Source organism: Penaeus vannamei, chromosome 40 (assembly GCF_042767895.1).
Source record: "Penaeus vannamei isolate JL-2024 chromosome 40, ASM4276789v1, whole genome shotgun sequence".
Lineage (NCBI taxonomy): Eukaryota > Metazoa > Arthropoda > Malacostraca > Decapoda > Penaeidae > Penaeus > Penaeus vannamei.
Window position 1 is genome coordinate 19,986,055 of NC_091588.1, and position 13,705 is coordinate 19,999,759.

Genomic DNA, 13,705 nt, shown 5'->3' on the forward strand with positions numbered 1-13,705 from the left:
GGCGGTGGCGTTTTGTGACGAAAGGATGTCAAGCGACAATATTGAGAATAAGGCAATTAACATCTTCGATAAATGCAAGGCGAATCAACTAGCATAGATGTTACTTATGACAATAAGAATGGAACATGGGTTGAACACTCACCATAATTAAGAGGATGAGTGATGAAGACAGCGGTGAAGGTCGTAGGTCTCCTAAATTCGATTCGACGCAGAAAAGGACTATGATGGATAGGAATCTGATGAAAGTAAACCTTCCAAGAAACATGAATCTGTAGACGCATAGATAAATAAACCAATATTTGTATAACATGGCTCTTTTATTTCGCATATTATATAACCCTTTCAAAATGGTTCAGAAACTGCCTCGGCGGTGTCGTTGTTTTGGGGACACCACTGGAAAGGTATTTAGGATGTCAGGATGAGAATGCTGACAATACTACCGCTACGATGCTCGAAGACCAAGTCGCGAGGAAGCGTAGACAGGCACCTGTGGAAGTAGAGGTGTACATGTGTGTGTGTGTGTGTGTGTGTGTGTGTGTGTGTGTGTGTGTGTGTGTGTGTGTGTGTGTGTGAGCAAGCGCCGCAGGCCAAGCAACCTGTGTGTGTGTGTGTGTGTGTGTGTGTGTGTGTGTGTGTGTGTGTGTGTGTGTGTGTGTGTGTGTGTGTGTGTGTGTGTGTGTGTGAGTGTGTGTGTGCCTAAGATAGCTTTAGCGACAGCATCTTCGGGTATAGCTGCTACAGTGCTTCACGGAGGACGAACTGCCCGTGACATGTACAAGATACCCGTAATAGAATAAAATGATCTCAGATCATGCGGAATCAAGAAGAAAACGGAGATGGCGGAGCTATTTTTGTCTACATCTGTTATAATATGAGATGAAGTAGTAATGGCTAACAAGAGCACTTGCTGCTCTTGATGTCACTTTGGGAGATATAACAAAGATGCGTTCATTGGTGGTATACCATTCATGTGCGCCGTTGATTTTAGACAAATCCTTCCTGTCATTAGAAGAGGAGGAAATAACGATGAGTCGAATTATGCATATAGAGCTGCTATTTCTAGCCGAATTCGGTTTAACTGGAGCTAACTGAGAACGTTCAACTAAAGAATATAGATGCCGCTAACGTTATATTTGCAAAGAAGTTGCTGGCTCTCGGTTCAACTTTAAGTGGAAAAGTACAGTTACCGAAGAAGTTTGGTGTTCAGGTCGCATCAAGAAAACAGTTGGTTGAAAACGTATACGATGACATTGTTCATAATGGACAATGTTTACTTAAAAAAGCGGCCAGTTATATCACCAACTAACGTCAATGTGAACGACATCATTTATGAACAAATTAAGGATAAAGAATGATGTACAGATGAAGATGAAAAATCTGTTTGTACTGGAATGAAAAGCCCCAATTTACCACCACGAATTTAAACTGAAGGTTGTGTGCGTAATAATGATCATTCGTAACATAAATCCTCCTAAGATCTGTAACGGCACTAGATTGATCGTTACGAACCTAAAGCATATTACTGTGGAGAATATCTTAGGAGGCGTATGTGACGGTGAGCAAGTGATCATACCAAGAGTCCCACTCATATCTACAGATACACCAGTACACTTCAAAAGAGAGCAATTTCCTGATAAACTAAGCTTCGCAATGGCTATAAATAAGTGACAGTGGCAGACATTTTATTGATGTGGATTATTGTTAGATACAGCAGACAGTTTTACGTCGCATGTTCACGAGTGGCAAAGTGGGATTCCTTGATTATCTATACTGGAACTACTAAGGAAAAAGGCGAATTAGTTGTTTCTAGACAAAATCATCACAGCAGGAGAGGTGACCCTTGAGGCAACACCTACAACATCTGATTTCTCTGAAGGAAAGATGGAGCACGGAATAATTACTATTCCTGAAAACGTCTTCAAACTAACAGAAAAAGCAATTAAATGAGTTTACCGGACTACGACACTTAAGATTCACTGGAAGAACTTAAAGATGACATTTTGGAAACGAAAAGAACAACGAGAATCTTCACGAACAAGCGACGCAGCCCAAGCAACCTGTTTGTGTGTGTGTGCACCCACAAACACGCACACAATTGTGTGTACGTATGTGTGTATGATTTTATATGCACAGATACACACACATACAAACACACATTCACGATTGTGTACACATATATGCATACACACACACATTCGCGATTGTGTACACATATATGTGTCCTTCTCGGGCTCATAGACCACCTCTCGGGCATCCTTCTCGGGCTCATGGACCACCTCTTGGGCTTCCATTTCAGGCTACTGGACTGCCTCAGGCTCCTCAGACCCTACCGTTATCTGCGGTGATGTCACACATGGGATGTCCATCATCTGAACTGCACCAAAGATTTACCTTTCTAACCTCAGCTGGAAAGTGTTGTGTCCAACTGACCAGCGAGCATCTATTCAGCCAGCGAGCGTTCCAACCTGGAAGGCTCAATGAATTGTTGTTTAAGGTCGACTAAGAAAATCCTCTTCCTTCCAGGTGAAACTTACCCAGATTCTCGAAGGAGTGACTCCAACCCTACCTTTAGCTGATCTGCAATAAGTTGAATCGCACTGTCCTACTGGTTGCCAGAGGTTTGAGGAGAAGGTCCTTATGGCATCGTAATCCACCTCCTGCTCTCAGGCTCGTGGACGACCTCCTCTTGGGTTTCCTTCTCGGGCTCATAGACTGCTTCTTGGGTTTCCTTCTCGGGCTCATAGACTGCTTTTTGGGCGTCCTTCTCGCGCTCATAGACTATTTTTTGGGCGTCCTTCTCAGGCTCATAGACTACTTCTTGGGCGTCCTTCTCGGGCTCATAGACTACTTTATGGGCGTCCTTCTCGGGCTCATAGACTGCTTCTTTGACGTCCTTCTCGGGCTCATAGACTGCTTCTTTGACGTCCTTCTCAGGCTCATAGACTACTTCTTGGGCGTCCTTCTCGGGCTCATAGACTACTTTATGGGCGTCCTTCTCGGGCTCATAGACTACTTTTTGGGCGTCCTTCTCAGGCTCATAGACTATTTTTTGGGCGTCCTTCTCAGGCTCATAGACTACTTCTTGGGCGTCCTTCTCAGGCTCATAGACTATTTTTTGGGCGTCCTCCTCGGGCTCATAGACTATTTGGGCGTCCTTCTCGGGTAAAATCATTACAACAGGAGAAGTGAACCTAGAGGCAACACCGGCAACACCTGACCTCTCTGAAGGAGAAATGGAGTACGGAACAGTTACTCTTCCTAAAAACGTCTTCAGACTAGCAGAAGAAGAAGCAATTAAGATAATTTTACACCGACTATTTGTATAACATGCCTCTTTATTTCACATCGGTAAATAATGTGGTACATAAGGGCGCAAGTGAGTGAGGAGAGAGATAAAGAAAGAGAGAGAGAGAGTCTGAAGTATCAATTACAGCTTCATGTTAGATAGACACGTCCCCAGTGCTAGTGACCTCTGACCTGTCTTCAATGCTGCTTGCACACTCTACCTTGGGTCACTGCCTTGGCCGGACCTCACCTGGGGTCTTCCCACTGTTGCCCGGTACTTGCACCGGCATGGGACTGCCACGCCACGCTACCAGCCGCCTCAACCGATAAAGGCAGACATCAGAACTGTGTCTCCATCTCCCCTTCTTTCTCCCTTTCCCTCTCCCTATCACTCCCACACTCTCTATCTCCCTCTTGTTATCCTTCTCTTTCGATTTCGCCCTTTCCCTTCCCGTTTCCCTCCTTCTGCATCTCCACCCACCAAAGTCAGGGAAAACAAACCCTGACAAACTGGTGGCAGTCGGCAGAGGTCGCTCTATCCAGCTGCGACAAGAACTCCATGCCTCCTCCAAGATGCACCCGCTCGATCATCACCTCTCTCCGAAAAAATCGTAAGTATGCCACGTGCATTTCTTTGCCTTCCTATTCTTCTCTCCCATGTGGGCATGCCGTACTACTTTTTTACAAGTGCAGTGATTTTTTTCAAATATCTAAACAATTGCGCAAAGTGCACTTTCTTCCTTTTTTCTGTTATCTACCATGTTTTTTCGTCATGGTAGATTGTCGTATTCTTAAGGGAATCAGTCCCTATTTTTTTTCCCTTGTGAGAGTTATTTCTTTGGCGTATTTTATTTTTCTCAATCTAACTTGATCATGCTAAAATTAAAGCATAGATTCGTTGTCTATCTTTATCAATCTTTTACTATGTAGGTGAACTATAGCGTGCATTTTCTCTAAATTATTATCTGTTTTTATGGACACTAGGATGACAATCTTTCACCTTTTTTGACCTGTGTTAGCCTAGATTTTTTCCACATTTCAGTTTATTTTGTATACGGTGATGAATTTACTTATGGTTAGCATGAATATATCTAGGAACTATAATAATATTAGCATAATTCTTCAAATTAAATTGTGTGATCTTACGATATTATTATAGTATATTTGTGCACATTCTGAAGTATATTTCGCCATAACTATTCGCCTATTCGAAATTTGGATATAACCTCACATGACCTCCCTCAGGTAGAAGATACTTACTTATCTGACTCCTCCCGACTGAAAAATACATTTCATATCATTTGTATTTCAATTTTAATTCAGTTATCTCTCGATGTCAGATGTAATTATATTATATCAGCTACTTCATATAGTTCGTGATTTTCGCTCTCATGATTCACCAATACATGCAAAACTACCTCAGTCATCCTAACACTTTTCTATTTCTTTCCTTACGATAATCGTTATGATGCTTATTTGATTTTCAAACATTTCATTCATTACTCAATCTTAATGATGTTCGTTCACCATCATTACATGGTTCTTGGTGACGACCCCCAGCTGGGTTATGGACATGTAATTAGTGTTAAGTAAAACTTCTCCTGTATGTGTCGAAGCACACTTATCGCCCAGTCGCGATCTTGTGCCGCGCCCTTTCTTATACGACGATACTATACGTGAGATTATCGATGGTATTTCCCAACAAGATGGGATGCCCAGTTTGCTTTTGCGTATGAGCTCGTTCGATGATACCCTTTTCTACGGTGGGGTCCGTCGTCACTTTTCCTCAGGGATTTTTTTTAAGTATATATCATTTACAACCACGAGGATTGTCTTTAGGCTGCCAGTTGTCCAAGGGAAGCTGACCCAAACCGCTTGCATCATGCATTGCTCTGCAAGCCTTAGTCTGTTCTGCAACAGACCTGTCACCATTTCATTCATTTTATATACTAAATAAAGTACCATTTTTATGATTTCGCATAGTAGTTGATTAATATTGAAATTACCACATGTTTATTGTTATTAGTGTGAATGTTCTTTTCGTGCAATCAGATCGGTGATTATTTTCATTGAGCTCAACCCACATTCCTCGCCTACTTGTCTAGCCCTCCCCCCCCCATCCACAACCATACGTCTTTTAACCGCCCCCCACCCCACCCCATCCTTCCCTTAGCCTCTCGCCCACCCACTCCTCCTCCTAAGCTTATTCATTCCAACTCCCACACCATTCTATTTCTTTTTACTCTCGCTCTTACTTTAACAAACTACTAATGACTCTAACAAAATATATATCAGCGTTCTATTTTCTACTCGTGTGCTATACTCTGACTTACTCATTTCATAACTCTCACCCATTCACTAACTCAACTGTCTACTCACCACTCATGCAGCCGCATACGCACATCGTCTCTCCTCGCACAAACCACGTTAATTGCACAAGAATTACATGCGTACTGTTTCCGAGAAGATGATCGACTTGCGCCAATCGTGTATTCTTACCGTGCATTACGTTTTATTGTACCTATGTCTTGAGAAAGCATATTTGAAGTAATGAGTCGCTCTCAAAACTATAAGGACTGCATTACCTATTCATTATCGCTTTGTCTCGAATAGCTGTTGTCGACGTGTGATAGACAATTTCAGTGAAATGAGATAGAGCATTTACTTACTATTTGTCAGACGTATACTGTATGTACTATTGCACTGCATACTGCTGAACTCTGCATTGTTGTATTTATATTTTTTTCCCAAGGAAGTTGGTCGTTCAAGACGGTCCTTGCGGTCTGCGACACCTTTTGTTCCTTGTAGATTTTCACCCCCTGCTATCTGAGGCAATTGCAACTCAAGCAAGTCCTCGCGGACTATTGCAATTGTCTCCCTAAGCATGTTCGTCTGTCTATCCCTGGACAGTGAATTATTGAAAAAAAAAGAAAATTCATGCAATTTAATAGAGATAACACTATAATTGCAATGTAATATATTTTTATCATATCTTGCAGCCCTTGCAACACAACTCCCCTCCCCCCTCTGCCCTCGGTGTGCCTCTTCCAGAGAGCGCCAGCACCGTCCCGTCGAGGAAGACGGTTAGTAGCGGATGCCGAACGATCAGAGGAACCAATCACGGCTTCGGGTTAGCTAGCCACATCCCTAGCGCTAGTGACCTCTGACCTGTCTTCAATGCTGCTTGCACACTCTACCTTGGGTCACTGCCTTGACCTGACCTTCCTCGGGGTCTTCCCACGTGCGCTCCGCTCGGCGCGCCTCTGGGCTCCCCGTTGCCTGGGACTTGCACCAGCACGAGACTGCCACGTACCAGCCGCCTGAACCAATAAAGGAAGAAACAGAAAGAGGGAGAGCGTGTGTATGTATGCGTGTAGCTGAGTGTGTGCTTGTGTTTTCGTGATGAAGGTCGGAGAATTGCTAAACGCCGATTCGACGCAGAAAAAAGACTATGATGGAATCTGATAAAAACTAACTGTATAAGGAAAAACATAATGTAGACCCTAGATAAATAAACCAATATTTGTATAACATGCCTCTTTTATTTCATATTTGATAACATTGTGCTACATACGGGCGAAGCCCTAAGGGCGTGAAGCGTCTGCGAGCGAAGAGAGCAAGCGCCGCAGGCCAAGCAACCCGATATAGGCAGGTGCGGCGCAGCCGCTGCTTGTGCTTTAAAAAAATCAATGCAGATATTAAGATAAACGAAATCAAATACACCGATAAAATGACTACAAATAATGCTAACAGACAATGCGTACAATGCGTACTAACCGTGTACCCAAGTATTTGTGAATCTAAGGACAAAAATAATTTAAAGAGAAATGGTAATGGGTGTTCATACTGTCTCACCCTCTATGTTAGTAAAGAGAGGAATTAAATGTACTAAGTCCTATTGTGGTAATCTGTCTTGGATAAGGATAAAACACCACGTCCTTGAGCGTAAACATCAGAAGTATTTTATACCCAGGGTCTTGACTGGGAGAAAAGGTTATTTATTGTCTGTCAGTGTCTGTGACTTTAGCTAATATATCAAACTGTGGCGTGAGAATTGACAATAGAAGGATCCAGAACGGACATCAGGACAACACTCGCGTACGACAACTGCGCCAAGTCACTCGAGCTGCCGGACACTTAAGACATTTTACAGTAGTGTGTCACAAGATTTGGATGTTAGCTTTAAAAGTCATCTTTATATATTCAAAACCATCTTTATTTATATGAAAAAACTATCCTTAGATTATGCTGATTGTAAGAGTCATCTTTATATATATTTGGAATAATTTTTCCACGCAAAACTACCTGTATATAAAACCTATTTTTGGATTATACTGGCTGTGAAAGCCTTATATGCTGGCAACCTTTGAAATAATAGAACAGAATCACTTACGGCTTTCATTTGCAGGGTGATGGCAAAGAACAGGTGCCTTGTGTTTACATATTACTCTAATTTATTGAGAGCTATAGTTCAAGGACTGGAGGAGGAGAGATAAAAGACGAACAGGAAAAGGGAGAGACAAGAGGGATGAATTATGGAATTATGGAGAGCGTAGAGGAAGAAGAATCGAGATAATTATTTTTTGAGTGATTATTGCGTGTTAGGAATGCAGTCGTTGAAAAAATAGACAAATAAAAAGAAAAATCAAAATGCTGACAGATTTGGAGTAAATTTATTGCACAGAAATTATTCTAGAAATGTTCAGGAGAGGTTTAGTTGGGCGAAGAAGAGAAAGTAAATGAGGCAGACGGCCGCCGGGTTCTGTCAACAAAACTATAATCCATACATTAATCAGTTAAATCTCGATGTAATACATCATTTCTAGCGTAGCAAATCAACCAAAATTATGGTTATGAAATTGAGATATTTTTTATCTCTAAGTGTCTGATGGGTAGTTTTCAGTTGGTCGCCGTTGTTTAAAATCTTGACCTCTGTTACAATAGGTCAGCCAGTATCAAAAATGTAATTTCCAAGATATTGCTGTTATCCACGATAACAAAACAGGAATGTTGTGAAGACCTATATTTTGAACTGTTAATGATTATGAAACCAGTATTACGGTTTCTTCTTCCGTCAAGTTATGGAGTATATTCAATTAATTGCTTCACTTATATGTTCTAAGTGACTCCCATGGTCACTACAAGTCACCACATAGGATCGTAAGGGGATTGGGTCGACCTTCTAGTCACACAATGGCAGCAGACTGTGAAGAACATTTTTTATATATATATATTTTTTTTTTGTGTGTGTGGCAAGAGCAATTGGCTGAACTACAGGAAATGCTTACTGCTTGACGTCCACAACTGAATACATGGTGTGGCTTAAGTGGAACTGCTGTACCAACTTGCAGAAGAGGGAGTTGAAAGTGCTAGCTTCCACACAAACCGCCTGATGTCTGCTTTGGGCGCCTTTGCCGGTCATCTATTTTCCGCTGTGTGAAGAGCTCTTGGACGGTGACAGATCGGTTCAGACTCTGATGTGTTTACCTTTGTTCTTTGTTTACACTCTATAACATGCTAAAGGAACTATACTCCTTGTGTTTTACAGGAAAATTCCTTACTGCGGCATAGGTCGTAAACACTTTTATTTGTGATTTCTATATTATCAGAAATTATGATAAGTAATAGGTGTTATTGTCATATATTTAACCAGGGGGAGCCATTTCAAGCTGTTTCTTGGGAGCGAGGGTCGGTAGGAAAAGGTGCTATTTTAAGGCTATGACCAGGCCTACATAGTTCAAATTTAGTATAAAAAGTAAATGAATTGCGGCTCGGGATGTGGGTGGAGAGGGCTGCCCCTGTTTTTAACTGCTATCATTAACTTGATATTCCAAATACTTAATTGCTCTTGCTAGTTTATTCATTATGTTGTACTTACTACTGTAAGTTTGTTCTTTGAATGCTGTAAACTCAGTCATATAGTTATTAATACGATTCACGTTTGGTTAATTGCTACTGTTATTCAAGCTTATTTTAAGACTTATTCAAAAAAATATTTTATGTCTCGTTATTCCAGCTACAACTGTTCATTAATCATCTCTTGATATTTTTCACATGGTCCTACCTCGACAATCACGTGACCATGAGCCGTCCATGTGCATCTTAGTGTGCTATAACCTTGTCTTGGTTATAGATCGTAAACTCCAGTACAGTCTCAAAGAGGTTGTGCATTCAGGAGTCTCTTCAGGAGAATGAAGTTAACATGATATCAAAGCTTTAATTTATCCTTTGAGTTGTTCCGTTGAGGTTAGCGGTTCCTTCGTCAGTACAAGGGGGTGGGGCGAAAGGGGATGGGAGGGGGAGGATAAAGGGGGAAAGGGGATGGGAGGGGGAGGATAAAGGGCGAAAGGGGATGGGAGGGGGAGGATAAAGGGGGAAAGGGAGGGGGGAGGGATAGGGGAAGTGAGAAAGGGAAAAAGGGGGATAGGGAAGTGAGAAAGGGAAAAGGAGGGATAAGGGAATGGAGAAAGGGGAAAAGGGGGAAGGGTGAAAAAGGGGGAATAGGGGAATGGAGAGAGGGGGAAGGGAGAAAGAGAAAAAAGGGGATAGGGAAAGGAAGAAAGAGAAAAGGGGGAGTAGGGGAATGGATAAAGGGAAAAAGGGGGATAGGGGAAGGAAGAAGGACAGTGAATAGGAAAGGGAAGTTGAGTGTAAAGAAGGGGCAGAGTGAGAGGGAGAAATTAAAACGGAAGAGCTGCAGAAATGGCGGAAGGGAGAGGGACAGGCGTTGGGGGAAGGATGGAATTTATGCCACACACACACACACACACACACACACACACACACACACACACACACACACACACACACACACACACACACACACACACACACACACACACACACACACACACACGCACACCACTGTTATTCCCTGCCGTTCCATTCTTATTTGTTAAATCAAGCCACTTCGCGATTTGCCTTCTACGATAGTGTATGAACAAAGTTGCCACAATATAACAAAAGTTTCCCTTCGCCGTTATATAGAACAGCATCGGATAAATTCCAAGAAATCGGTTCCAAAGCCGAGAACCAACGGGGAAGAACAAGAACCAAAGGGATTCGACAACAAGAGCGACATTAACGAAGGGAAGAGGAAACCAGGCGAAGAAGTGCAATAATGATTGAAATATTCATGAAGAGTGAGAGAGAGAAGGATCGCTTTTATTCCTGTTTAGTTGTTAAGAAGAGGAGGAGGAAGAAGATGGAGGAGGAGGAGGAAGAGGAAGAGGAAGAGGAATAGGAAGAGGAAGAGGAGGAGGAGGAGGAGGAGGAGGAGGAAGAGGAAGAGGAAGAGGAAGAGGAAGAGGAAGAGGAAGAGGAGGAGGAGGAGGAGAAGGAGGAGGAGAGAGATGGCTCTGTCTGTCCGTCTCTCTGTCTCTCTCTCACTCTCCTCTCTCTCTCTCTACCTCCCTCTCCCTCTTTCTCTGTTTTCCTACATCCTTTTTTCTCTTCTTCGCCCCTGTCTATAGAGGATTCCACGCATACGCTCTGTCCGACTTTTTTTCTTTCTTTTTTTTCTTCTTCTTTTTCTTCTCTCTCTCCGTCTCCCCCTCCCTTCCTTCCTCCCTCTCACGCCCTCCCTTTCTCTCTACCCCCCCTCTCTCTCCGTCTCCACCCTCCCTTCCTCTCTTTCTCTTTCTCTCTCTGTCTGTCTCCCCCTCCCCCTCTCTCTCTCCCTCCCTCTCTCTCTCTCTCTCTCTCTCTCTCTCTCTCTCTCTCTCTCTCTCTCTCTCTCTCTCTCTCTAACTCTCTCTCCCTCCCTCTTCCCCTCCCTTTCTCAGTCAACAGGGCCATAGATCTTTATAACCCGTTCGTGCGGGCAGCAACAGTGACTGTCGTGAGGATGGCTTCAGTTGTGCTTGTCTGGGTTGGAGTGTTGTGCGTGTGTGCAGTAATCACAATGATGGTGATAAAGTTGATATAGATGATGATAATGATGGATATGACGACGGTGATGATGATGGTAGTGGTGGATATTATATTAAGTACCTGTAGACGGTCGCTATGTTCAAGGGAGGTCCGGGAGCCAGGGTCGGTGTATGGTCAAAGGTGGTCAGGAGGCAAGGATGGTTAGAGGTCAAGGACGTTCAGGGGTCAAGGAAGGTCAGGGATCAGGGATAGTCAGAGATCAACGATGGCCGGGGGTCAAGGACGAGGTGAAGACGAGGTGACTACCATGGCGTACCAATCCAAGTCCCAGTTTAAGGGGAAAATACTCGAGAAAATTGTTCATCTCGAGACCGCATTGTACAGACACACATCATCGCTGTGTTCAGTCTTGGTGTTGTTATGGACAGAATCCGAAGATGAATTATAGTAAAGTGGCTTTTTCAGATCAGCTGTAACTTCAAAATCTTCTCTGATAATTCAAGAAGGATCAAAGTATTAGTTAGCAATTGAAAAATTTGGATCCAAAGGTGTTGGAATTCTTAATATATATATATTTTATATTACACTGTAGACTGTAGGTTAGCTGCACGATGGAATAATCATTATCATAATCGAGAATATCTTAGACATTAAACTACTTACTTCCGGACAAAAACCTCAAAATGTCATCGGACACTGAATGCATCCATAACTATGTGCACATCTGGCCTGTTTTAGCAAGTTTATGTTCAAAGTCTATGATGCAGGTGAATGTTGTCTTTATAGGTTAATCTAACGGGTTAGATTTTTGGCTGATTAGGGAAGCCAATGTATGGTAGATTACTTCACGAGAAATTAGTCAGGTATTTATTATTTTAAAGAACTGTAACGCGTCCAATCTTAGGACAAAGAAAGAAGATAAAAGCAAAACTGGCAACTCACCCTGATTCGTCAAATTTCCTTTTATTATAATCATTTGCTAGTTGGTGATTATGTTTGCAAACATACAACCTCTTTAGTATTTATATCGAAGCTTGCTGCTGTCAAAATTATTATTCTTTATTTCATTTTTTGTTCTCAAAAGAGATTTAGCGAATCGGAATACTCCTTAGCCAGGGGTGAGTTGCCAGTTCATTTTTTCTGTAGAGGCTAAATAGAGTATCTAAATTTCTTGAAAATAATGACCATTCAGAGACAAGCTCTTCCTGTTACTCATGCCTTTTACACCGTTACAAATTCCTTGGGAAACGAAAGCACTTCAAACAACGGTAAATTAACCCATTCCAAGAATGACAGGTAAACGTACATATAGATTAAGGCCTGAAACTAAATAAGTTGATAGAAATGTTTAGTTCCCACACGTTACTTCTGCAAATAAATGGGATTATAACATATATTCGACAAACTTTTCGATAGCGATAATAACCACACTCCATATTCGCAGACAGCGCAGCCAACACGTTCATCTTCGGACACAAAGCCGTGTTCACTGCGGCAAATGCAGGGAAAGTGAGAAGGAGAATAAATACCTTTACGATGCAAGAGATGTATTTGGCCGGTTTCGATGACATCTTCGTCAGAAATGCAAGTATTCCCGACGGAGAGATAAACGAAACCGCAAGAACGCCTCTCGCTGTGTTGTGCAAGATGTTCATTCTCCTTCACACCTTCTCTACGCAGCTTAGAGTCGAATATGGCACTTGTTTATAACGAATGTGGCACTTGTTTATAACGAATGTGGCACTTGTTTATAACGAATATGGCACTTGTTTATAACGAATATGGCACTTGTTTATAACGAATATGGCACTTGTTTATAACGAATATGGCACTTGTTTATGACGAATATGGCACTTGATTATAACGCATATGGCACTTGTTTATAACGAATATGGCACTTGTTTATAACGAATATGACACTTGTTTATAACAAATATGGCACTTGTTTATGACGAATATGGCACTTGTTTATAACGAATATGGCACTTGTTTATAACGAATATGGCACTTGTTTATGACGAATATGGCACTTGTTTATAACGAATATGGCACTTGTTTATAACGAATATGGCACTTGTTTATAACGAATATGGCACTTGTTTATAACGAATATGGCACTTGTTTATAACGAATATGGCACTTGTTTATGACGAATATGGCACTTGTTTATAACGAATATGGCACTTGTTTATAACGAATATGGCACTTGTTTATAACGAATATGGCACTTGTTTATAACGAATATGGCACTTGTTTATAACGAATATGGCACTTGTTTATAACGAATATGGCACTTGTTTATAACGAATATGGCACTTGTTTATAACGAATATGGCACTTGTTTATAACGAATATGGCACTTGTTTATAACGAATATGGCACTTGTTTATAACGAATATGGCACTTGTTTATAACGAATATGGCACTTGTTTATAACGAATATGGCAATTGTTTATAACAAATATGGCAATTGTTTATAACGTATTTTTCCCGGTGTCTTGAAGCTCACATATAACACCGATTTTTATCGCATCAGCTCGTTGATATC

General features: G+C 41.7%; 1 protein-coding gene across 1 annotated transcript; it reads right to left on the reverse strand.

Annotated features, from left to right (window-relative positions):
• Positions 1-2,635: 2,635 nt before the first annotated feature.
• Positions 2,636-3,575, reverse strand: LOC138860273 (uncharacterized protein PF3D7_1120000-like). The gene is made up of 3 exons (XM_070117474.1): positions 3,536-3,575; positions 3,080-3,222; positions 2,636-2,992 (listed from the first exon to the last, which is right to left on the reverse strand). Exons 1-3 carry the CDS (start codon positions 3,573-3,575, stop codon positions 2,636-2,638), a joined length of 540 nt encoding a protein of 179 aa, XP_069973575.1.
• Between the last annotated feature and the right edge of the window lie 10,130 nt (positions 3,576-13,705).